The following is a 27,844-nucleotide window of genomic DNA, read 5'->3' on the forward strand; positions in this document are numbered from 1 at the left end:
TGTACGTATGTTCAAGTTTAAGTATGTACGCTCCATTTTGAAATTGCATGTGATTTTATTATGTAGTACTTGTTACTACAAGTTTATACGTGTTGAGTCTTTAGACTCACTAGACTTGATCGATGCAGGTGAGGATGGTTATGAGGAGACTGACGGTGGGGACTCAGGAACAGACTTTGGCTGAGCGGGAGGCTAACCCGAGGACCGTCATGTTTTACGTTTTATGCAAACATTTAATACTTTTGACAAACTTTAACTTTCAAATATTTTGTTGCAACAACTCGTGAGACATACAGATTACTTCTTTTAGCGAATCTTAAACGTTCATGTTTATTTAAGAAAATTTTTAAATTTTCCGCAAATTTTGATTAGTAAAAGTACGGTACGTTACAGTTTTGAATTATGAGAATTAGTCGTGGCTATCGAAATATATGTAAATTCTTAAGACGTATATGTAAATGCTGATGATGAGGCTCAGGCACAGTGGATGTGTTATATTGTCCCTGATGTCCGACCGGGTACCGCAGTTCTATGCATGATGGATCCATCGTAAATGAAGAATGATGTAAAATAGTCAGCACTAATGAACTGAAGTCACTAAATGAACGATGAATGATAAATGATGAATGTTGAACGATGAATGATGATGAGCTGTTTTGACATGTAACGATTTCATACGGCACGTTTATATTACACTTCTAAATTTCACGAAAGGTATCATGAATATGGTATTTTTCTCTATTGTGTGCTATATATATATACTTGTTATTTTTGGTACAGGCATGTTGAATCTTTAGACTCACTAGGTGTGTGTGATGCAGATGAACATGATATCGAGAGGAATGGAGGTACCGAATTCTGAGTAGGCAGACCTGGTGGGGCGACACGACCCGAGGACCGCATGTTTTCTGCACATTTATGATTTTATGATGTTGAAAGGATATGAGTATTTTTATACGCTGATTTATTTTACTGTTGGATGTTAGGATTTTTACTTGTTTATGTCCGTTATATTTTTATTGGAAAATGCTAATGATATTTTTAAGAAGGACCGCATGCATACACAAATATCCAAATTCTTATTTTCAAAATGCGAGCTCTTTTCTTTAAAAATAAATATATATATATATATATATATATATATATTTTTTTTTTATATATATATATATTTCCGCATTTTTAAATAAGTACACATTACAAACATAGACTTCTCCGGTGGATTCTCTCTTTTTCCCCTCAACCTACAACAGGGATTTAGCAACATTTCAGCAGTTATCACTCCCCAACGCCAGGTTGTTATTGTAGTAAATTTGGCAAGAAAATGGGGACAGCGGGAGTAGCTAGTATATGATAAATATATGAAATGGTAAGAAAGGGAGCAATTGGCTCTATGCAACACCTTAGCTAGAAGGATGCAAGTGGGAACCACCACAGACAGGACATGTTCTGCAACTTGCCAAAAGAGAGGTACGAAAGGGAAAAAGGGCCTTTAAAGCAACAAAGATATGAATTGGAAGCAACTCGTGGTTCTTTCTTCACCTTCTCTTGCCCTTCAAAAACAAGTTCGGATATCACACTCGAGCACCTTTCTGAGACGTTGGTTTTGTGTGTGGCTCTCTTTTCTTATCCCTCTACCTACAATGTCCTCCCTTCTTCATTATATAAATTTTGCGGGTATATCTCTTTCTTTCTTCCCTTTCATCTATTCATTTGAATGAAAGATAACACTAGTCACATAATAATAGTATGACGAGTCAAGGAAATGGATTACCGGAAGACAATTCTTGGCCAGAGCTTGAGTTACCTGAATTGCTAAGTATTGGCACCGTTAAAACTCTTCATGCAGCTATTGAAACTGATTGGGACTCCCTTCGTCGATCAGGATGCCAGACGGCAGCCGGAAGAGCGTCTTGGAAACACATGATACATGATCCGGTAGCAGAGCTGCTAGCCGGCGAGACGTACCTGAGAAGCATTTATGAAAAGATTAAGAAAGACAGGCTTAATAATGCCAGGGAGATTTCGGGGGTGATTCTTGCTGTTCGAACCCTCTGGATTGATTCGAAACTCGAGGCGGCACTCGATTCCTTACATTGTGCCGGAGCTCAGGTGGTGCTGCTGGGTGCAGGTAATGTGTCCACGCTTCTTGAATTTTATCCTACAGATAGTTTTGGTTCTGCATTTTACTAAAATGAAATGACATTGAGATGATTGTCTATTATATTATAGAAAATTGAACTGGGATTACCATTGCTAAACTATTAATATTTCACATAAAAATCAGCTTCTGTTTCCCATATTTGATGGCGTATCAGTGTTTCCCATGTATGAATATTGTTAATGGGAAAAGGAAAAATTGACAATTGAGAATGAAACAACTGGACAATTCAGAATAAATATAATTTCGGAGTTGCTTTTCAAAATTGACAATTGACAAATTAACTATACAAAATTCGCATTATGATAATTCACCCCTGCACACCATAGGAACAGGAAAATTAGTTAACACCGTAAAGTAAGTCTTAAGCCAAAATGCTATACTTACAAATGTCAGCTGTGTTCGTCAATTTCACCGGTGATCCATAAAATAACATCTTCCCATTGTAAAATATGTACCTGGATTCCAACTGCAACAGTCCTAATCCCACCTTCTTACGGGCATTATTTAATGTGACCAAGAAATATATGGCAAAGTCAAAAACAAAAATGGGTTTCAATAAATTTCAGCATCAACATAAAGACCAATATTCATTAAATTTTAGAAATTTTGAGCCGCTGGAAAAAAGCAACCATTTTAGTGGTAACATTTTGGTTTTACTTATACGGAAAATATTGGTTAATTTGTCTAACACAAAGTACATTTTTTTAATGATCACCCATATATGATATTGAAGCCCAAAAGTTTTAAATGCTCATAATCTTGCCGAAAATAAAGAGCACAAAAGTAGAGTCCATCTCAAACTTCGTTGCAGTTCAGTGAAAACCAGAAACTCTCCTCATCTCCTGTTTTCCCTGTATCAGAGAAACAATTAAAACTATTAGAACATGCATAAATCTTTGAAATGTAGTTAGATTTGACCCCCTAATCTGTTTGCAAACTGCCAGTCAAATGATGAAGCGAAGTCCAAATGTAGTGAATGTATAAACTTCATCCTTCCTAGAGACACTATCATTACACAATAATTCAAGACTTAATTATAATGAGTAAAGTTAATAAAAATGGAAGAAACACAAGAAACAAATATCAAAATTTTCAATAAATAAGATGAAAGAAGTTCTTTCTTACCTGCACAGGAATGGATGCAAGGGCATATCGCCTCAGCTGCTTGAAAGAAAGCAGTATGTTCGAGGTTGATTTTCCAGAAGTTTTGAAAGCAAAAACTGATATTCTTGAGGCAGCTGTGAATGCAATGGATGAGAAACAACAACCCATTTTGAAAGCCAAATCATTGAGTAGAGTGGCAGCTGACTTGACTGAAGATGACTGGCTTCAAAAGCTTCAAATATCAGGATTCGAGCCGAAGAAGAGTACAGTATGGATTTTGGAGGGTATCTTGTACTATCTATCACATTGTCAGGCTATGAAAGTACTTAAAATCATTGCCGAAAAGTGCCAGCTTACCCATACAGTTCTCTTAGCAGACTTCATGAACAAACAGGCAACAACACTATCTAGCTCCACTTTTCATTTCTACTGTGATTGGCCTGATGAATTACTCCCATCTCTAGGGTTTTCCGATGTTACTCTTTCTCAGATTGGTGACCCAGATGCTAATTTCGGATTATTGGAAGATCCACTAAATTTGTTCAATAAGTTACGCAGCTTTCCTAGATCTATTCAAAATCACCCAGATGACGGTGCACCATGTGGCCGCTTGTATTTGTTGCAGGCCTCTGGTTCACCCAATCAAACAATTTCATGAGGCGAAGTTTCAGTAGAATACTTGATATACATATTAAACTTGCACTTCCACATTATAGAGGTAGGTGATAAATCGTATGAGTGTCATTTACATGTTATCATAGACTTGATCATATTAAATGAGAGCAAATCATCCAGTTTGCAACTCTAAAAGACTATGAAGCATTAATAAAGAACAAAAATGGTTCACTTTATAGTTACAAATGTCCTTTAACTTTAAGCAGTCATAATTGAACTGGTAGATTTCAACGAGAATGGGAGGAGCAGAACTTTTTTTGAGGCATAATTCTGCAACAATTCTAGTGTCTGGCAATCTTCAACTTGATTTAAAGGCATTAGCATAAAATGTGCGCCTATGTTACATGGTACTACCATGAAGAACTATAAGAAAACTAGCATGCTCTTTGTATTTCCAAAAAGATTCGACCAATGCAATTATAATGGATGATTGGATGATTTCCATATGTATGTTACCAACGCAAGAAGATAGAATAGTTCCATCCATTGCAAATACACATAAACCATTAAACTCTTCCATTTGCAATCCACAAATGCAAAACGATATTTACAAATTACAGAGAGTTCTTGACAAATGGAATGTGCTTCACAGCCTATTGTCTTTTCATTTTGTTATTTCATATCAATCAAAAAATGTCGAAGGAAGTTGATGTGGATGGTGGCTACTTATAAAAAAAGGTGCACTCTCTCCGATCTGGTGCACCTAAATATCTGGACTCCCACTGTAACATACATTTGTCAAGTTTTAGAAGATTGGCCAAAAATGAGAGGCTAAATGACCTGTCACCTAGAAACTTGGAACCACGTACATCAATTTTTTTTATATATAAATCAAAATTTTCAAGCTTCAATCGGACAACTTTGATATCATGTGATAGTGATGTATGCCAAAAAAACAAACAAAAAGCCTACAAACACGCAAACATGACATTGCATTACCGAGTGAACTATGCAAGGTCTCCATAGAAGCCGTTATAAACAGCGCCTAAAATTGGTGATAAACAATAATGCACCTGTTTCACAATTCATTTGAGTTCATGTCCAAGAAGTGGTGGTTTAGGCCTTGCCAAAACTTAGTGCGATCAAAATTCAAGACAATTCTTGATACCCTGCTCAAAGTTGTTCAGAGAAGTTATTGCATCCTTAAGTCCAACACAACTCTTTGCCTGCTTGACAGTAAAATATGATACATAACATGTTATGATTCCGAATCAATAAATTTTCAAAAGTTTCTCAAATTTGAAGATTGATTTAGAAGAGCGTGATGTATGTTAATAAAACACTTGCCGTACATACCTGATAGAAGTTAGAGCAACATCCCCTTCTCTAGTCATGCCACTAAGAGATGTAAACGATCTGCATAAGAGAGGAAAAATTTATTGAATGAATCTGCCGAAATAAATTTTAAAATCTCTCAGGTCATTATCTCTCAGTTCCAGTCTTTTGATGTGTGTGCAGTTAAATGATTCCGAGATAATGGAGATATAAAAGAAACAACAGGCTAAGGATCAATCAACCAAATGAAAACATACTGTATAAGATCACTTAGTTTGGTGCCGGCTTCCAACTTGATTGGATCTCTATCATCAAGTAAAGAAGATGCATTTTTCAGAATGAACTGGAATGTGCACACCTAAAACAAGAGTATGGAGATTGCATTTAATTTTCCTTTAAAAATGAAAAATATAAAATATCATCTATTAAATTGTTGGGACACCGTTTTGTCGCACGCAAAACGCAACGGAATTTTAAAATTTTAGTTTCAACGCTCGAAATTTTCCTTGGGCGTCGTATGCATTTAAACGTCCTTAGGGTGTTTAGTATTGTTACCTTCGCGTAAATTATATTGGACATAGATAACCCTTCTTGTATCTCTCTTCGAACGGTTCTCTCGTCTTTGATCGTCAAATCAAGCCAACTATCAGAGACTATGTTCCTTGTTTGCTGCAATAGAAACCACAAACAATTTCTTCGTTGAGAATAAGACACACAAATTTCATAAATACGGAGTCTATACGGCGACATAACGAAGAAATCTCGGCTGAATTTTTTTTCTTCAAAACTTGGGATGTCAGAAACTTGTTGGGAAGGGAAGAAGGAATTATGTGTTGTGTTTTTAATGTTGCGTGTTATCCACCTTTGATAACCTATTTATTAAAATATACAAGTTGTAAACCACTAGAATTCTTAATCCTAGTTTCACCAGGACTCTTAATTTCATTAATTAAAATTCTCATATCATTATTATATCATTTTTATCAATTTTTAACCATATATGATATATTTATAATATATATATCATACACTTCTTTAATTCACCATATAAAGTATATACAAATATTAATATATTTCAACATGCACTTTTATTACATGCATAGACATATTGATTAAATTAAATAACAATTATTTATTTTATTAATTAACTCATTAGTTAATTAATTCTAGAATCTTTTAGAATATTTCTTGAGAATTTTGTAAATGTTAGTAATAATTGCTACTAGTACTATTATTTAATTAGTAATTTCAAGGATATACCAAGGATACAAATTTTGTTGATGTAATGAAAATTAAAGATATCAAAATTTTCAATGTCCATGTAAGGTCCGAGAATTTGATTACCGTAATCTAAAATGATTTGGTGATAATTGATATGATAATAGACAGAACGGATCAGACCGAGAAAGCCGGAAAGAAGTTGGAAATATGTGCGAGGAAAAGACCTCGCGCATATCCGTGACCCCGCCGGGGCGCATATGCGCGAGGCAGGCAGATGCCTCGCGCATATGCGCGACATGGTTCCGCGCATGTGCGTGAGGGTGGCAGAAACTTGTGAAGAATGGAAAAAGGGTCTCGCGCATATGCGCCGCCGGCGCATATGCGCGAGTCACCGTGAAGATACGCACCGAGGCTTTGTGTCTCGCGTATATGCGCCGATGGTAGCCGCGCATATGTGCGAGACGTGCAGTATGCACAACGAGCCACTTGCTTCACATGCATGTATAGGTATATATATATATATATATATATATATACAAACGTAGTTTCAGTAGTTTGAAGAAAGAGAGAAACGAGAAAAGGCAGAGGAAAGTTTGCCAGAAATCCTTACACCTTTTATTTTAGAAATTTGAAGTTTGTGAAAAATCCGCCCGTTCGATTTTGAATCAGACTTTAGTACGGTGTTCCTATCGACGCAGGCTACAACTGGACGTAAGTTTTACTACGTTTTGATATGTCTTGAAATTATGGTATTGCCAGAATCAGATAGAATTCATATATGTTGTTCTTGCAATATCAGACATTGTATAATCGAAACTAGATTGAAGAACAGACTGTGTATGTAATTGTTATGAATTTCAAAACCGATATGATCGAGATTATACAGATTTGAGATTACTGTCTGTTATTGTTGAGATTATGACTCGTACCCATATTGATTACGAGTTCGGTTATTATATCTGTGATATTGAGTTTGACGGGGTTACTGAGACTGTACTGTTGTACCGTCGAAACATCAATGGGTTGATATCGATCAGATTCAGTAGTGACTTCGATTATATCGTGATATCGTCGATATGGATTAGATTGTATCTTGATTCGATATTATCAGATTATGTCTTGATTTGCGTATTGATCATAACAGGCTTTGAATTGAGCTGTATATTGACACGGTCTATTCGATATTGTCATTTCAGATTTGATATGGACAGACTTGACTTCGATACTTCGACTTCGTCAGATCGAGAAGAGAAAGGTATAAATTTATGTTGATGCGGGATTGCACAACTCGAGTCCGATTGACTTGAGTTTCCCAAAATCACATACTTTACTTTATTGCATTAAATGAGATTGGTATCTTTGATTTATTGATTTATGTATTGAGTCATAAGCGGATACGCATAAATGTAAATGAATGATCTTGTGACAGTAGTGCCGGATAGTGATGGAATCGTCACTGGCACATTGCACATTCACAGGATAGGATATTGGTGAAAATGCCAAAGTCTGTGACGGATAGGTCAAGACACCGGATGTTTGGCTATATCGGAGTGGATAGAATTGGAGTTTTTCTATTACTGGTGTCCGATATGGAAAGAGCCAAAGTCCGTGAATAAGAACATACCACCACCCCGATCGGGAGTGTAGGTGGGTGTATGTTCTTATTCCGATCGGGATCCCTAGATTAGGACGAGTTGAGTCAGAGTCCAAGAATCACGGAGTGTGATTCAGAGTCTATGTTGATTCATGTGTCTTATTTGATACATGTTATATTTAGAATTTGTATGGATTCATGTTTATGACTTTGATACATATTATGATTATCTGTTCATGCTTTTATACTTGTTTATATGAAATGCATGTATACATGATTTATACTGGGAATGTAATTCTCACCGGAGTTATCCGACTATTGTCTTGTTTGTATGTGTGCATTACAACAGGTGGGACAGGATCAGGGTCAAGGAATGGATAGAGATCGTGATTAGAGTAGAGATTACAGACTTTGATTAAAGATAGGGTATAAACACTTGATATTTAGTTGTTTAACCTTAGTCTGAATAAATGTATGTTGTACAGGACTTGTACTTTATTTTATACTGATATGTATTTTAGAATGAATGTCATTACGCTCCGCATTAGTTACTGTATTTAAAAAAAATTTAGACCCTGTTTATTGTAATTGATTAAATTAGTCCCAATGACGATTAAGAAGTGAATTAGCGTCCGGGTCCCAACAGTCCATGTTTGGCAGTTGTAAGTTTTGTGAACTCTTTCACCAAAACAGGCAATCCCACTTTCCTTGCTCAACTAAAAATTAAGTCACCTTCAATTTCTTTCATCTTATGGAATCAACTTATAAACTCTTTAATAGGCTTTCTATTTGATCTCCATCAAACTTTAGTTGTCAACTTCATCTCCTTGAATTTCTCAACAAGAACACATAATCCGATACTTGTGCGACCTTCAATGGTTCAGGGATACAACTAGTTGTGTGTTCACATCTCTATGAGATTAGAATAACATTTATTTTTATTCGAGCTTAGTCTAATTAGCTCCATTCTCTTCATCAACACCTTGATCAAGAATCTCAAAGCTCGTTTCTAATTGCACCAATGAGATCATTAAAAGAGCGTCTAGTAGCATCGCCATGATCCCTAGATATCACTGATAATGTCTACAAGAACTTTAAGTTATGATTAGCGTCAGTACGGTCCATTCAACTCATATATCCCGATCGAATCTGCAACCATTGGTATATCGAGAGTTGCATATGAATTCGATAACGATGTAATGTATCTTTGAGTAATAATAGTGACATAGTATGTGTAACTAGGAAAACATCTTTCCCAAAAACACATTTCTTGCTTCGGCCAGAGACAACTTACGCTATTAACTCATCATATCACATATAATATCTAATTGTAAGCAAACGGTGAATCTCCGAGTACATGCAATTGATCCTATGTATTTCAAAACTACACTCATCATCGTCACTCGATGACCCTCATCTCGGTAAACGAGTCAAAGTACAGTGCTAGTATGCAAAGCCTCTATATTTTCCCATGTCAAAGGACTAATGATATACAACCATAACCGCCGACTATTCCACTCGATAAGTGATAACCACTTGGACAGTCCGAAGAGGGGTTGTTCAGTAAATCATAAAATAATCACTCATCTGTATGAACGGACATATTCATGTCCATACCAATGAAACATGATGTTGACATCACAGATACTAGTCTCAAACTCAAACGACCTTGATCTTTATTTTAGGCGGCTGATTCGACTAGGAACCTATTTACAATTATATGGTACACTTCCTAATGAGTTTTATGGTCTTAAGTTGAGAGACAGACCTCATGGTACCTATTATGTATTCAAAGACTTTATCTATGCTGATTGGATGGGAGTACAAATAAAGTAAATGTTATAATTAGATAAAACAGTAAAATATTATTAAAATAAATATTGTTTTTACATCAGAGTCAATAAATCTCAAGCCACAAGTTGTCTTGTTGAGCACCTACTCTAACAATCTCTCACTTACCCTGATATTTCTCAAACAATGGTCCTAGTAGGGGCTTCGTCAATGGATCAACAGTGTTATCTGCAGAGGCGACTATCTCTACTTAAATGTCTCATCTTCCCACAATCTCTCGGATTATGTGGAACTTCCTCCATATATGTTTGGATAACCAATGAGACATCTGTTCCAATGATTGGGCAACTGCACCGGTGTTATCGCAGTAGACCAAGACTTGATAACCATTTAAGGAATGACACCAAACTCTTGAACGAAAATCATCATCCAAACCCATTTATTTGCTACAGCCGATGCAGCTATGTATTCGGTCTCAGTGGTTGAATTCGTTGTGATGTCTTGCTTGGAACTCTTTCCAAAGACAGTACCACCATTGAGCTTGAATACAAATCCAGAGGTTGATTTCGAATCATTAATATCTGATTGGAAGCCAGAATCATTATGGCCTTCCAATTTTAATTCTCCACTCTTGTAGACCAAGAACAAATTCTTATTTCTTCTCAAGTACTTAAGAATGTCCTTCACGGCCTTTCAATGCAATGGACCAGGATTCGATTAATTTCTGCTTGCAACACTTAATGCAAATGCAATATAAAGTCGAGTAGATATCATTTCGTATATTATACTGCCTATAGTAGACGCATATAGAATGTGGCTCATGGTTTCTATCTCTTCATCAGTCTTAGGGCACATAGACTTGGATAGAATCACACCATAAACATTGGGAAATATCCACTCTTCGAATTTTGCATAGAGAATCTCCTCAGTATGTTATCGATATATGTGGATTGAGTGAGCCTTAGCACCCTCTTTAATCTATCCCTATAGATCTGTATTCTCAATACATAAGATGTTTCGGTCATACCGTTCATAGAGAATTTACAAGCTAACCATACTTTAGTTGACTTCAACATCCCTACATCATTCTCAATCAGTAGTATGTCATCAACATAAAGTACTAAGAATGTCATCGCACTCCCGTTAACTTTCTTTTATACACAAGGTTCCTCAATTTTTGGCAAAATCAAACTCTTTGATAGTGTTGTCAAATCTGAGGTTACAGCTCCTCGATGAATGTTTGAGTCCATAGATGGATATATGAAGTTTGCAAACTTTATGCTTACTTCCTACTGATTTGAATCTTTCAGACTCAGACATGTAAATCTCTTCTTGAATGTTGTCATTAAGGAACAATGTCTTCACATACATTTGTCATATTTCATAGTGATAACATGCTTTTATGGCTAGCAATATCCTAATGGACTTGAACATCGCGACTAGAGAAAAGGTTTCCTCATAGTCAACACCTTCCATTTGAGTATGTCATTTTGCTACCAATCTTGCTTTGAAGGTCACTACCTCTCATCCGCCCCAAGTTTTTTTTGTAAATTCATTTGCATCCTATGAGAACAATTCCCTCAGGTGGATATATTAAGTTTCGTACTTGGTTCGAATACACGGAGTCCATCTCGGACTGCATGGCTTCAAGCCATTTAGATGAATCGACATCAAACAATGCTTCTTTGAAGTTTCATGGATCACATCCAGGAACAGGCTCATCTTGGTCTTCTACAAGAAACAGCTCATCCTCTTAGGTGACCTCGGGACCCACTCGGATCTCCTAGGAGCTTGTATTTGTTCAAATGGTTATTGGGATGTGAGTTCTACAGTCTCTGAAGTGGGTGGATCTCGAATTTCTTTGAGTTTTACCATCTTGCCTTTTATATTCAATAGAAACTCTCTCGTTAAGAAGGTGTCATTCCTTGAAACAAACACATTTGTTTCATTACGCTCATAGAAGTAATATTCAACTGAATTCTTTAGATATCCCACAAAGTATTACAAATTGGCTCTACTATTCAATTTGTCTCTCACTGCCTACTTCACGTAAGCAAGACATCCTCATATTCCCCATATTTTTAAGAAAGAATATTTGGATGGCTTTCCCATCCATATCTCATATAGAGTTTTATCCACTGTTTTTGTATGAACTTGTTTCAACAACTTTGCCGTTGTTTCAAGCGCAAATCCCCAAAAGAATGACGAAAATTCAGTGAATCCCATCTGTAACGTACCGTACTTTTTATTACTTGAAATTTGCGGAAAAATTAAAAAAATTCTTTAATAAAAGGCGAACCTTCAGAATTGGATAAAATAGACTGTTCACCTCCAAATATTGTTGCAACAAAATGTCTTAAATGAAGTTACTAAAAGCACTTGTTAAAACTCATAATCGATAACATGAAATCAGAGTATTTTAAAACATTCATAAAACTTAAAACATGGCGGTCCTCGGGTCTAGCCTCCTGCTCAGTCCAAGCCAGGTCCTTGGTCCCCACCTCTCGTCTCCTCAAATGCATCCTCACCTGCATCGATCAAGCCTATTGAGTCTAAAGACTCAACACGTATAAACTGGAAGTAACGAATAATACGTAATAAAGCCACATGCAACTTCAAAATAGCGTATACATACTTGAAACTTGAACTTGCCATAAATTAAAACATACATACGTAACATAGACGTGCCAAAGCTTGAAAAATTTTCTCAACATACTTGCATACTTGTACGTACTTGAACATACATAAACTTCGTAATTTTTGCGTAGAGACATATTTCAAAGCAAGTGACCCATACATAAATCGCCTGATCAAACTAAACCACAGTACTGGGTTGACAGGGAAGAATCCACTGCCACATACATGAGATCTCCGTTCATGCTTTAACGGGTGGATTGGTCTCCGTTCATGCTTTAACGCTTTCCAATCCTGATCTAAACTCGTTCATGATTTAACGGGGTGGATTTGTCCCTGGTCATGCTTTACCACTTTCCAATCCCATACATAAATTTGATCACAAGACATTTAGTATACCTCAAAAACTTAAAAGTATTTTCTTTCGCACGTCAACATACTTACTTGGCGTTGAGGGATTCGTTGCATCTCGATTGGGGCCACTGCTGCACATTCTATTATGAGTTTAAACACTTATCTTGCATAACTTATACGTAGGTAACTCGTGCTCGGCATCGAAGTAAATAAATATTTTATGACATTCTAGATCACTCGTGACTTGGCCTCGTTTAATTATCGTACTAAACCATAGCATAGAACCCAAAAATAAATCATATGTTCTATATTCATAACCACAAAACGAATCCTATATTTTATATTCAAATATTAAATTTATTTTTTATTTTAAAGATCCCCGTGTAGGGATCCGTGTACGGGTCTGGTAGGCACTGAATTTTGTATTTTTGAAGGAAAAAGGACACGAACTCCGTGCCGGGGTCCGGTACACTCTGTATTTGGAAATTCACAAAAATTCACTAAATTAATCATTCACCCTTTAAATCCAAGCCTAAGGACCATGAACTAACACCCCGAGACTCATCCTATGATGTTATTACATTGATTCAAACCCTTACAAACACCCCAAACGTCCCCAAGCATCGACAAGCAACTAAAATAAAACAATAACCCGTAATTCGACATCGTTTAGCTTCCTACGACTTCTATTACGTCTCAAGCCAATCCCGACCCAAACGAACAACCAAATAACACCTAAATACCTCCCATAACATATCTAAATACAGCAACGATCACTCGTCGATTCCCAACGAAACCTGGAACAATAAAACTTTAAGAACACGTCAATGTCATAATTTTTCAGAAACGCAGTTTGAGCAGTCCCACGAAAACAATCATAACTCACTCAATTGTTATCCAAATAATTCGAATTTATTGTCAAATCGAAGCTATCAAAAAGTTATACGTTTTATGTGTTGAAAGTTTTCCCAGAAAATTGACCGAAAAGTCGCAGTATTTAATTTGACAGCAAAATTCGAGTTTTAGATCTAAAAATGGTTTCAAAACCGATCCAACCATGTTTGCTCAAACTTTTTCATAACATCCACATGTTTTTCACACAATAAACATAAAAATCATCACTACGACAAGATCGATGCAGAAACGAAAGTGTATACGTGCCTTTAAATCTTTAAAGTTACCGGAACGACGACTTCGACGCGGAAAGGAAGCAAGGGTTGAACCGGGACGAACGTGGCTCTATTTTCTTGCAATAAAAATCACTGAAAACTTGCTAGAAATTCAAAAGGGAGGGGCGGCTGCTCTAAGGTGGATGAACCCTAGGTTGTTTGCTCTCCAAAATATAAAAGATCTGAAAAATAAATGTGTAGGTGTGTGTTGTGTGTTTTGGTGTGTGTAAAAACATGTTAGTGTGTGTGAGTGTGTGAAACGTGTGTGTGTGTGTGTTTTTAATTAGGAGAATTTATTGCTAAAATAACTAATTTAAATGTTGATAAAAGGTTAACTCACACTAATTTTAAACAAACTCCTCAATTAAAATAAATACACCATAATTTTATAAAATTCTCATTTTTAACAAAATAAATTGCACAAGGCCAACTTTAAAAGTTTCAAAATTCTAAACTCACTAAATACCTAATTTAGGCTTTAAAATGCTGAAACTTATTAAATTAATTAATATGCCCCAACCTTAACTTAAAAATAAAATACAACATTTTAAAATTACCAAAAATCGTCCCTGGTCTCTTTTCCTCGATCATGCATCGCATAGTCGCCTGAAACATGAAAGGCATTTTAACTTGCATCACATAAACATACATAATTTAAAATAATGCAATTTAAATAGGTCATGCATCACTAAAAATCATTTTAAATTTAAATAAATGATTTTACAATTAAATAATGCATGGGTTCTACGTGTACTGATTTTGGGCTCTACAGTTCCTCCCCCACTTATATAAATTTCGTCCTCGAAATTAAATCTTACCAAAAAGTTCTGGGTAGCAGTTCCTCATATCTGACTCGGTCTCCGAAGTGGCTTCCTCCACTGCTTGATTCAGCCACCGGACTTTGACCAACTTGGTCACCTTGTTCCGAAGTCTACGCTCCTGTCTGTCTAGGATTTGAACAGGTCTTTCCTCATATGACAGATCTAGAGCCATCTGTAACGGTTCATAGCTCAACACGTACGAAGGATTAGCTAGGTACTTCCTCAGCATCGAGACATGGAACACATTGTGTACCCCAGCCAGATTCGGCGGAAGGGCAACACAATAGGGTGTCCCAACTCTGTCCAGAATCTCGAAAGGTCCAATAAACCTCGGACTCAGCTTGCCTCTTTTCCCAAATCTCATAACACCCTTCATGGGTGCTATCTTTACAAAAACGTGATCACCTAAGGCAAACTCGAGATCTCTCCTTCTCTTATCAGCCTAACTTTTCTGACGACTCTGGGCAGTCTTCATCCTGTCTCGGATCTTGACCACCACATCTGCAGTATGCTGAACTATCTTTGGATCAAGTTCTGCTCTCTCTCCGACTTCGTCCCAATGAATTTGCGTTCTGCACTTCCTTCCATACGATGCTCTCATTATATTAATATCATCATAATCCCGACCGACGATCCAACATCATCGATGTGACATTTTCAACTTATTTGTTATTATGATGCACAGTTTAATTTCGAGATCACCAATGTCTAAATAAGGCAGGTGTACTCCTTTTGACTGTTTTAGCAGTCATGCTCTCAAAATTTCTATAAGCTTTTATAAACATTATTTATAAGCTTATCGATTGATCATATCAAACTTATTTCTTATGAATTCAACTCATTGAATTTATTATCTCAACGGGAACAAGTAAACCAGTGCTTGTGTGACCCTCAATGGTCAGAGATACAACTTGTCGTGGGTTCACAACTCTTTGTGATTCAGGACATAATCCTTTATTCAGGCTTACCCTAATTTGCCCCATTCCATGCACCAGCATTTGATCATGAGAATCTCAAAAACTATTTTCAGATTAAACCAATCGAATCATGGTAAGAGCTTCTAGTAGCATCGCCCCATTACTCCCTAGATATCACTGATAGTGCATGCAAGAACCAGTCGGTTATGATTAACGTACAGTACAGTCCCTTCATCTAATATATCCTCGATCGAATCTGCAACCATTTCATCGAGGGTTGCATTATAATTCGATAACTCTGTCACACATATGAATAGTGGCATCGCATATACTATTGGAGAACTTCTTCTCCAATGTACATCTCATACTCTGGCCAAAGATTCCATGAACTATTATTTCATCATATCACGTAGGATATCCACACCCGTAGGTGAGCGGTGAATCCCTGACTACAATGCACTGGATCCTATATGTGTCGCAACTGTACCCAACCTCGCCACCTGATGACTCTCCTGGAGCCGGTAAACGAGTCAAAGCACAACCCTAGCATATAGAGCCTCAGTGTTGTCCCGGGTCGTAAGAAATAATGATGTACAATCATAACCACGAACTTATCCTCTCGATGAATGAGAACCACTTGGAAAGTCCGAGGGAGGGTTGTTCGGTATAATCATCATATGACTACCCTTCTGCATATTTGGATATCTCTATGCCCTTACCAAAAATGCGGTACACAACATCACAGATGTTAGTCTCGAGCTCAAGTGGCCTTTATCCATGTTTCTGAATCGACTAGGAATGAATTTAGATCATTCAGTGTTTACAAATGAGTTTCAACATCGAATTACAATTCATTTGTATTAAAGTATAATCAAAGTCTTTATCTATGTTGTCCACATGGGTATACAGATAAAAAAATAACAAACCATGTAATAATGAAATATATTAAAACAAAGATTGTTTATCACACTTGAGTCAATAAATAGCCTAGCCAACCGTTGGCTTGCAGGTATCTACTCTAACAGGAAGTTGATGTGGATGGTGACTACTTATAAAAAAAGGTGCACTCTCTCTGATCTGGTGCACCTAAATATCTGGACTCACACTGTAACATACATTTATCAAGATTTAGAAGATTGGCAAAAAATGAGAGGCTAAATGACCTGTCACCTAGAAACTTGAAACCATGTACATAAAAAAATCTTTAAATATATCGAAATTTTCAAACTTCAATCGGACAACTTTGATATCATGTGATAGTGATAAATGCCAAAAGATTAAACAAAAAGCCTACAAACACACAAACATGACATTGAATTACCGAGTGAACTATACAAGGTCTCCATAGAAGCCGTTATAAACAGCGCCTAAAATTGGTGATAAACAATAATGCACCTGTTTCACAATTCATTTGAGTTCATGTCCAAGAAGTGGTGGTTTAGGCCTTGCCAAAACTTAGTGCGATCAAAATTCAAGACAATTCTTGATACCCTGCTCAAAGTTGTTAAGAGAAGTTATTGCATCCTTAAGTCCAACACAACTCTTTGCCTGCTTGACAGTAAAACATGATACATAACATGTTATGATTCCGAATCAATAAATTTTCAAAAGTTTCTCAAATTTGAAGATTGATTTAGAAGAGCGTGATGTATGTTAATAAAACACTTGCCGTACATACCTGATAGAAGTTAGAGCAACATCCCCTTCTCTAGTCATGCCACTAAGAGATGTAAACGATCTGCATAAGAGAGGAAAAATTTATTGAATGAATCTGCCGAAATAAATTTTAAAATCTCTCAGGTCATTATCTCTCAGTTCCAGTCTTTTGATGTGTGCGCAGTTAAATGATTCCGAGATAATGGAGATATAAAAGAAACAACAGGCTAAGGATCAATCAACCAAATGAAAACATACTGTATAAGATCACTTATTTTGGTACCGGCTTCCAACTTGATTGGATCTTTAATTATCATCAAGTAAAGAAGATGCATTTTTCAGAATCAACTGGAATGTGCACACCTAAAAGCAAGAGTCTGGAGATTGCATTTAAGACGCAACAGAATTTTAAAATTTTAGTTTCAACGCTCGAAACTTTCCTTGGGCGTCGTATGCATTTAAACGTCCATAGGGTGTTTAGTATTGTTACCTTCGCGTAAATTACGTTGGACAGAGATAACCCTTCTTGTATCTCTCTTCGAACGGTTCTTTCGTCTTTGATTGTCAAACCAAGCCAACTATCAGAGACTTTGTTTCTTGTTTGAATTGCAATAAAAATCACAAACAATTTCTTTGTTGAGAATAGGACACCCAAATTTCATTAATCCAGAGTCTATACAGCGACACAAGGAAGAAATCTCGGCCGATTTTTTTTTCTTCAAAACTTGGGATGGCAGAAACTTGTTGGGAAGGGAAGAAGGAATTTTGTGTTGTGTTTTTAATGTTACATGTTATCCACCTTTGATAACCTATTTATTAAAATATACAAGTTGTAAACCACTAGAATTCCTAATCTTAGTCTCACCGGGACTCTTAATTTCATTAATTAAAATTCTCATATCATTATTATATCATTTTTTATCAACTTTTGACAATATATGATATATTTATAATTTATATACATACACTTCTTTAAATCACCATATAAAGTATATACAAATATTAATATATTTCAACATGCACTTTTAATACATGCATAGACATATTGATTTAAATTAAATAAAAATTATTTTTCATTAATTAACTCATTAGTTAATTAATTCTAGAACCCTCTAAAATAATTTATGAGAATTTTGTACATGTTAGTAACCATTGCTACTAGTACTATAATTTAATTAGTAATTTCAAAATTCAATAAATAAATAATTGTGAACTCATTATAACTCCGACCGACGATCCGACATTATCGATATACCAAGTATACAAATTTTGTTCGTATAATGAAAATTAAAATTTCGAATATCAAAATTTTCAATGTCCATGTTTGGCAGTTGTAAGTTTTGTGAACTCCTTCACCAAAATAGGTAGTCCCACTTTCCTTACTCAATTAAAAATTAAGTAAACTTCAATTTCTTTCATCTTATGAAATCAACTTATAAACTCTTTTATAGGCTTTCTATTGGATTTCCATCAAACTTTAGTTGGCAACTTCATTTCCTTGAATTTCTCAACAATAACACAGAATCCAATACTTGTGCGACATTCAATGCTTCAGGGATACAACTAGCTGCGGGTTCACATCTCCATGGGATTAGAATAACATTTATTTTTATTCGCGCTTACTCTAATTAGATTCATTCTCTTCATCAACACATTGATCAAGAATGTCAGAGCTCATTTCTAATTTCACCAATCAGATCATGGAAAAAGCGTCTAGTAGCATCCCCTACTACAATGTATTTGCTCCTACGTATTTCGAAACTATACTCAATCTCACCACTTGATTGCCCTCAATGAAGTCGGTAAACGAATCAAAGTGCATGCTAGTACGCAGAGCCTCTACATTGTCTCGGGTCTAAGGACTAATGGTGTACAATTATAACAGCGGACTATTCCACTCGATAAGTAATAACCACTTGGATAGTATGATAGAGAGTTGTTCGGTAAATTATCAAATGATCACTCATTTGTATGAATGGATATCTTTCATACACTTATCGATGAAACATGACGTTTTCTTCACAGATACTAGTCTCAAGTTCGAGACAAATTTATCCTTATTTTATGCGGTTAATTCGACTAGGAACCTATTTAGAATATATGTTACACTTCCTAATGAGTTTCATGGTCTTACGTTGAGAGAAACACTTCCTAATGAGTTTCATTGTCTTACGTTGAGAGGAAGATTTCATGGTACCTATTATATATTCAAGAACTTTATCTGTGATGTTTTCATGGGTATACAAATAAAGTAAATGTCATAATTAGATACAATCGTAAAATATTATTAAAATAAAAATCGTTTTTAGATCATTGTCAATAAACCCAAGCCACAAGTTGAGTTGACGGAAACCTACTCTAAAATAAACTTCGTCAACCTACGTTTTCTCCTCACTTACAAGTTACCAGCAATCATCTTTTTCCAGCACTAAAGGATGTTTGTCCTTTCAATTAGTGAGCGCTGTTATAAAATAGATCCACATATAATGGATAAAATCACATATTAAATCATATGAGAGTTGAAAACTAAGATTATCGAAGCCCTGGAGCCCAGATAACTGGGTTTTCTCAATAGTAAGCCAGCTCATATGCATACTGAAATTCTACTTCGCAATCAAAACATGGATAGTGGTCCTTGACCAGTTCCTGTTTTTTCGTGTTTTACTGAGTTGCATGAGTCTTCAACCACTGAGTCAGACGGCTCTTACAACATGTATGACATCTTATGCCACGAGCATAAATTATAAATAATCATCCAGCAGTTTAACAAAGCTAAGCATCCTAATTCAGCGATCAACGCAAGAACATTTGCACCGACACTGGACAACACAAAAAATGTATTATCCGTATCAGTTTCTTAACGCAATATGAGCTTTGCAGTACAACAAACCAAATCGGAAACAAAAATTAATATCATAGTTCTGTAAATTTTAGAAAACAGCATACACACGATCCAAGATTGACTTCAAAACACAGAAATGATCTTTCAAAACCGAGGGTACAATAAACCATTTGGACAGGGAGAAAACAATATCTAATGACTTTCAAGGTTTAAATAACTGAAAAAAAGGAAGTTACCTCAACTCCAGTTTTGGATTGGAGTACAACAAAAGAATTCCTGTCCGGAGGGACACAATCTGCAGCGGCAGAGACAAGCAGCTTCTGAACCTCCTCCAAATCATTTTTGCTGAACTCTGCTTCACGCCCCGACAATATCAAATGCCAAAGTAAAATAAAACAAACAAACAAATGCATGAAAACAAAGTTACTTGATAAGAGGTAAGCAAATTGAAGGAAGTTGCGCGACGCGTCAACAAAAACTTGTAAGATTTTTTCTTTTGCGCGATTCCTTTGGCCCTGCTAATCATTTATTTTAAAAAAAAAAGCAATAATCAAACTGGTAGAGTAGATGTCATGCAAGTGAACGGTTGGCTAGGGAATTTATTGACTTAAGTGAAATAAACAATCTTTATTTTAATATAATTTAACTTTTTATGGTCTTGTTATACTTTATCTGTATACCAATGCATACAGCATAGATAAAGTCCTTGATTATGCTTTAATACAAATGAATCGTAATTCGATATTGAAACTCATTTGTAAACACTGCATATTCTAAATTCGTTCCTAGTCGATTCAGCCGCCTAAAACATGGATAAAGGTCGCTTGAGCTCGAGACTAGTATCTGTGATGTTGTGTACTGTGTTTCTAGGTAAGGGTATAGAGATGTCAAAACATGCAGATGGGTAGTCATATGATGATTATACCGAACAACCCTCCCTCGGACTTTCCAAGTGGTTATCATTCATCGAGAGGATAAGTCCGTGGTTATGATTGTACACCATTAGTCCTTACGACCCGGGACAACACTGAGGCTCTATATGCTAGGGCTGTGCTTTGACTTGTTTACCGGCTGCAGGAGAGTCATCAAGTGGCGAGGTTAGGTATAGTTACGACACATATAGGAGCCAGTGCATTGTAGTCGGGATTCACCGCTCACCTACGGGTGTGGATATCCTGTGTGATCTGATGAAATAATAGTGTATGGAATCTCTGGCCAGAGTATGAAATGTATGTTAGAGAAGGAGTTCTCAAATAGTACACGCGATGCCACTATTATAGTTATCACATAGTTATCGAATGAATATGCAACCCTCGATGAACCAATGGTTGCAGATTCGATCGAGATATATGAGATGAAGAGACGGTTACTGTACGTTAATCATAATCGACTGGTTCTTGCAGGCACTATCAGTAATACATAGGGGATCATGGGGCGATGCTACTAGACGCTCTTACCATGATCCGATGGGTGCAATCAGAAATGAGTTCTGACATTCTTGATCAAGGTGTTGATGAAAAGAATGGGGCTAACTAGGGTAAGCTCGAATAAAGGATTATGTCCTGAATCACAAAGAGTTGTGAACCCTCGGCTAGCTGTATCCCTGAACCATTGAGGGTCACACAAGCACTGGATCGTTTGTTTCCGTTGAGAGAATAAATTCAAGAAGTTGAATTTATATTATTTAGTAAATTCAAGGAGTTGAATTTATTATAATTAAATTTTGAGAGAATAAATTCAAGGAGTTGAATTTATAAAATTTGAAAATTTAATTTATTAAATTCAATGTTGGGTTTATTAAATCTTAAATTTTGGAGGTGATACAATTCACGGAGTTGAATATAAAATTTAAATAATAAATTCAAATGTTGAATTTATAATGGATTTAATTTATTAAACTCAAACGTTGGGTTTATTAAATATTAAATTTTGGAGGTGATATAAATTCAAGGAGTTAAATTTACAATTTAAATAATAAATTCAAATGTTGAATTTATAATGTATTTAATTTATTAAACTCAAGAGTTGAGTTGATTAATTAATAAATTAAATATGGTGGATAATATGTTTAATGGGCTTGTAGGGAGTACAAGTCCAACATATTAAATAATTAAAGTTATTAATGGGCCTTGATTAATGGATTAAACTAGTGTGATTAGTTCAATTAATTAATCAAGTCAATTAATGTTAATTAAATGGCCCAATTATTATACTATGATGATTAGATCATGGGTTACTTATAAATAAGAGTTGAGAAGAAAAACCCTAGCCATCACCATAAGATTTTTCGAAAATCAGCCTCCATCCTCCAAGCAAAAATGGGCCAACTTCTCTTGAGAAAGAATTTTGAGCCGTCTCTCAAATAATTTTCTCCTACATTAAATATCTTCTAGTATTCTTACTGCAATTTGGAAGAGGATCAAACAATCTAATCGTGGACATGATTAGAAGAAAAAGAAAGGAGTCTCTTGAAGAAAGATCGTAGGGATTCATCAAGAGCTAGATCCGTCATACCGGATCAGTTGGTGCCAAGTGATTTAATCACCAAAGGTATAACAATTCTAACATCCTATGTATGTTTTGTTAAATCATACGAGCGCCCAAACAAATCATATTTTGATTGTCAAAATAAATAAAAATTTTAAAACTTCCGCTGCGTTTGACCGTGTAGAAAACCGAGATCCAACACAAACAGAGAACAATCGTGGCAATTTTATACTTAATATATGAAATATAATGATAGAGAATGAGTACAGATGCCAAATATAACGAAAGAAGTGTTTAGGGTCGAATCCCGTGTCTCTCTCATGCGAAGCGCGAAATCTACCATTTGACCCACAGCCCTTTTCCCTAACAAGCTCATTTGTTAAGTAATTATCACAATGCTACAAATTATCTACAATAAAAAAACTTACGACGGGAAGATGATCTCTTCTTCTAACAGAGCCAGGTTTCGAGCCGGGACCATGTTGGTTATGGACCCACCACGCTTCTGCTACGCCACTCTGGTATGTTTAAACAGAGGTTTCAGAAATATTTATAAATGCTAAACTAAAATACTTTAACCAATTTATGTATTAACACAAAATAAAATGTTTTGAATCCATTTTGGCTTAATATAGTAACGATAACAATTTTTAAATACCATTTAAATTTTTTATTCCAAACCTTAGTTTTACTTTTGAAGTTTTCTTTGTATATTTCATGTTGATGATTTAGTATTTCATTTTTTTTATAATAGAATATATATTTGGAGTCAAAAAATTTCATTATATAATTAATAACTTTTTATAATTAGATTAGATAGGAAGAGCTCTCTAAAACTAATCAAATCAATCCCTGGACTGTTTTTTTTTTTCCTTCAAAATTTAATTTGGAAATGATATTAAAATAATAATTCGTGACACGGGATTGACCTAATCTATATTGAGCAAAATGTAATATTTTTTGACATAAAAATAATATGGTAGTTCATGAATCGGTTTCGGATAGAAATCTGTATTGTAAAATTAACCCGCGAGATGATTTAACAAAACATTTGTACAATAATAACTAGTGAACACATCAACGCAGTGCTTAAAACCAAGTCTGTAACAAATTTTTTGGCTATCAGTCCATTTATCAGGCTCCAACCATTTCATAAAAAATTTGCACTAATGTTACAATATATAGTAGATAGAATAATTTTTTAGATCATTGAAAAATAAATTCTAATACAGTGCCTAAAAAAACTTACCCCCTCAACAAGATTGTGCCGAAAACTCAACAGACACCCTACTTTATTAAATGATCAATATAAATATCAACTCCTATATGCTAAAAATGATTCAATTGCATCCAGAATTTATTTTAGCTAGCAAGTAAGTTCATTTAAGTTAATCGAGAACACGCAAGGTAGAAGATACAGCGCATCCACCTCCTCTGCCGCCGGATTGTCTTGTTCTTTCGTTTTCTTTCAAACGAAACCAGGCATACATATATTCTTCCTTGACTCTTCAATCAAGTCCTAATATCATTTATTTTCATTACATGATCATGTATTATTAAGCAAAAAACCGAAATACATCAAGGATTTTCAGAAAATAAGAATGCAGAATTTTTCTATTTCATGATGCTCTTCACGGGTTCTCTTGTTTGATGTTTCAGGTGGATGGCTCGACTCCAGGCTCACTAGGCTACATCTAGACACATACTAGGGTGTGTCAAGACCATGTTGGTCCATTCAAACAAGCCCCATGCATGATTTAATTCGAATTTGACAAGCAACTCTTCAATCTTGGCCCCTTTTAGTTTCGAAAATCTGTTGTGTGCTGTCAAGGGGATGGATCTGATCTGGGCTGCCACAAGTCATATAGCCATGGTTAGATCACTTCCCTAGCATGTACAAGACGTGACTAAGTCGCCCTTTTGGTGGCTTGGCCCATGGTGAATCGGTTTTTCAAATAAAACAACAAGAACAACCCTTCCCCATTTCGGCCCTACTTTGGTACAGCATATGGTTTTCGAACTTTGGTGGATTGATGTGGATCTTGGTTGGCCTATGTCCCTTAGCCACGGTTCATACCATACCCCAAGATGTCTAGATCATGCCATGGTCAACCAAATGGCCACTTGAAAGGTCCATGACAGCAAACGAAGCAAAACTCCCCAAGCACGCAGATTACGTTCTCGGCTAGGAGTGTGGTCTTGTTTCTGGTTGTGGTTCGAATTGTGGCTGGCCTATAGCCCTTAGCCATGGTTCAAATCATTCCTTAGGATGTTGGTAAGAGGTTCCTGGTTGGTGGTTCAAGCCCCCAATGGCCATTAGCCTCGCAAACGGCGCAAGGAAACCAAAGCACAGCTGCTGTATTTTTGGACATCAACTTGCTGTGGCGGTTCAGTGGCTTGTTCTAGTTCTCGGTTGGCTTTTAGCCTATGTCCTTGGACTGGACAGTGCCTCATTGAGTTAGGAAGGTTCATGTTTTTGACCGTTCGTAATTCGGTTCATTTTTGAGGTCGTAAGAGAATTTATGGTGCGATCTCTCGAAAAGAGCGTTCATGTTTTGGCCTCCATCCACCTAGATTTCGGCCCTAACTATTTTAGGAGCATCAATTCATCATTTTAAGCGTATTTCAATCATGACTATATGATGTTTCAGTGGTTGGTTCGGTGTGGTTCGGAGTCATGATTAAATACGAAGTCATTAGGCGCATTTGTCTCAGTTTTTGGATTTAATTGCATAGTTTGGTCAAGTAAAAGCTATTGCATATTTTCATGGCATATTTAGGTACAAGCGAGCCTGGGAGCGATCCAATACATCAGTAAAATATTACAGGATATTTAATTGTGGGAATAAATTAATTACGTGCAAAAATATTCATTTTGAGATTTATGCGATATTGCTTGTGGTCACTTTACTATCATGATTAAATCTGGTTCCCAGCTACCGGTCTGGTCACCAGTTACCGGTCAGTTCAGTTTTTTCACCCAGTATACTGTGGCAGTAGTCTGATCAGACGTAAATCCGGTCACCAGTTACCGGTCGGTCCCCAGTATCGGTCAGCTCAGCTCAGTTCAGTTCAGTTCACGAACCACTTGCGTAGACCATAATCTCACCAGAAAATTATTACAAGCTATTTCAATACAGGCTCCAAGGAGCAAACATTTTACTAAGATTTTTCAGTTCATTTATGCACGTATTATAATTTCTCATGACAAGTTATTTTCACGTATGCCTCATGACATGATATTTTTATACCATGCAAATTTTACTATATTATTTACTCGTTATTTACGATATATGCATGTTGAGTCTTTAGACTCACTAAACTTGATTGTTGTAGGTACTGATGATGTCGGGATCGAGGGCGGGGGACCAGTGAGCTAGCTTGGGTCGGTAATAGTGGCACCCGAGGACCTCAATTTCAGCACTTGCCATTTATTTTTGATGCTCAAATATTTTATCAGTTGTTGAATACTTTAACTTGTTATGTTGGCAAGTAATAATTTCTTCCGCTGCTATGGAACGTTAAACATTTTATCAGTTTTGGTAGAATGAGGCACTCCATTTATTTTAAAAGAAAAATTTTAAATTTCTCGCAAATTTTCAAAGTAAGGATTTTTAGGCCTTTATAGTGGTATCAAAGCAATGGTTCTGTAAAAGGTTGCACAACTACTGACCGGAGAAGCTCATGAAGTCACGTCTCGGTCTGTAAGTTTACATTTACGCATTTTCTTTAAAGCATGAATATTTTTTTACGGCATGATTTCATGAAGCATTTTATGTCCAGATTCATTCTACTTGTTCAGTATTTAAATTTAAATAAATTATGGAATTATGCATGTTAGTTACATATGGGTTATGTATGGAACAGTATGCCCCCTAGACGCATTTTAGAGCGCACTAGAAATGAGGAGCCCGCCAGGAGGACAGGGAGGAGCAGGACAGGAGAGAGATTACCACCTCCACCCCCACCGGACATGAATGCCCAGATGCTGGCTGGGATGACCAGTTCTTCGCACAGTTTGCGGGGAACAATGTTGTGGGCGATCAGGCCGACAGGGCCCGAGGCTGTATATGAGAGATTCTTGAAGATGCTCCAAAGAGTTTTCAAGGACGCGGACCCCATGATTGTCGAGGGCTGGATCAAGTCCCCGAGGTATCTTCGAGTTTATGGAACTTGAGGATGCAGATCGAGTTCGTTGTGCCTCTACTGTTGGAGGAGATGCCCGCTTATTAAGAAGGAGCTTCAGTAGCCCTTAATTTGGCTACACTGTCTTGGGTGCGCTTCACGGAGGTATTCACTCCAAATATTTTACTGAGGAAGTGCGCACCAGGTTGACTACTGAGTTCATGAGCCTGAGACAAGGAGATCTGACAGTTACGGAGTTCATCCGTAAGTTTGAGAGGGGTTGTCATTCGTGCCCCTGATCGCGAATGATGCTAAAGCCAGTTGAGTGCATTTCTTGGTGGGTCTACGGCCGATCTTGCGCCGTGATGTTAGGGGGTTTGACCTACTTCTTATGAGGTCGCTGTCCCAAAGCTCTAGCCGTAGAGCAGGATCAGCGTGATATAGAGAGAGACCGCCAGGGCAAGCGCCCAATCCAGGTACACACCGCCCTCCTCCTCAGCAGCATCAGCATCAGCACAAGAGGCCGTATCACGGCCCGCACAGAAATAGAGGAGGACCTCAGCAGCAGCAGCAGCACGGACGTGTCGTCCCGAGGACCTTTGAGCACCCAGTCGGTCCCAAGTGCTCACACCCGTCATCCTGGAACATGCATGTATGGCTAAGGGAACTATTTTAAGTGTGGCAGCACGGACCACGTGCTGCGGCAGTGCCCTCGGAAGAATCTGCCTACCAAGGCAGGGTTTTTGCTCTCAATGCTGCGGAGACGAACCCCGATTCCATGTTGATGACATGTACTTTCAACTTTAAGTTTACATTTGCATTCCAATGTTTTGGGAATCGAGATTAATATTTTGAACTTAGAATTGCGATAGGATTGCATGCTCTACCCATTATATTTTTCGGGATTTAGTTAGGAGAACTGTGACCTTTGCATGTCTATAAGCTTAGCTCTTGTGATTATTGGGCTCAGCTAGTGTTCCGAACTTTCAGGAAGAATTTTCATAGTTGGCTCAGCTAC

At 36.6% G+C, this 27,844-nt stretch overlaps 2 protein-coding genes and 1 long non-coding RNA gene across 3 annotated transcripts; 1 reads left to right on the top strand and 2 right to left on the bottom strand.

Moving 5' to 3' along the window:
* The first annotated feature begins 1,697 nt into the window (after positions 1-1,697).
* Positions 1,698-4,118, top strand: LOC140820636 (uncharacterized). Its single transcript, XM_073180937.1, has 2 exons — positions 1,698-2,128; positions 3,295-4,118. The coding sequence occupies exons 1-2, from the start codon at positions 1,747-1,749 to the stop codon at positions 3,921-3,923; spliced, it is 1,011 nt and encodes a 336-aa protein (XP_073037038.1). The 5' UTR covers positions 1,698-1,746; the 3' UTR covers positions 3,924-4,118.
* Positions 2,101-3,760, bottom strand: LOC140820637 (uncharacterized). Its single transcript, XR_012115548.1, has 3 exons — positions 3,623-3,760; positions 2,546-3,488; positions 2,101-2,176 (listed from the first exon to the last, which is right to left on the bottom strand). It is a non-coding gene; the product is annotated as an uncharacterized lncRNA (long non-coding RNA).
* LOC140820614 (uncharacterized) lies at positions 3,758-21,300 on the bottom strand. Its single transcript, XM_073180920.1, has 7 exons — positions 21,283-21,300; positions 20,642-20,729; positions 20,451-20,566; positions 5,473-5,573; positions 5,237-5,296; positions 4,954-5,106; positions 3,758-3,894 (listed from the first exon to the last, which is right to left on the bottom strand). The coding sequence occupies exons 1-6, from the start codon at positions 21,298-21,300 to the stop codon at positions 5,073-5,075; spliced, it is 417 nt and encodes a 138-aa protein (XP_073037021.1). The 3' UTR covers positions 3,758-3,894; positions 4,954-5,072.
* Positions 21,301-27,844: the final 6,544 nt, after the last annotated feature.

The sequence above is a fragment of the Primulina eburnea genome, unplaced genomic scaffold (assembly GCF_022965805.1).
Source record: "Primulina eburnea isolate SZY01 unplaced genomic scaffold, ASM2296580v1 ctg128_ERROPOS2300000, whole genome shotgun sequence".
In the NCBI taxonomy this organism is placed as follows: Eukaryota; Viridiplantae; Streptophyta; class Magnoliopsida; order Lamiales; family Gesneriaceae; genus Primulina; species Primulina eburnea.

Excerpts from the sequence above, each read along its gene's own strand:
- LOC140820636 (XM_073180937.1), top strand. The coding sequence starts at position 1,747 with ATGACGAGTCAAGGAAATGGATTACCGGAAGACAATTCTTGGCCAGAG. Across the intron at positions 2,129-3,294 it reads GGTGGTGCTGCTGGGTGCAG|GAATGGATGCAAGGGCATAT; the intron begins GTAATGTGTCCA and ends TTACCTGCACAG.
- LOC140820614 (XM_073180920.1), bottom strand. Across the intron at positions 5,297-5,472 it reads AAACTAAGTGATCTTATACA|ATCGTTTACATCTCTTAGTG; the intron begins GTATGTTTTCAT and ends TCTCTTATGCAG. Across the intron at positions 5,107-5,236 it reads GTTGCTCTAACTTCTATCAG|GCAAAGAGTTGTGTTGGACT; the intron begins GTATGTACGGCA and ends ACTGTCAAGCAG.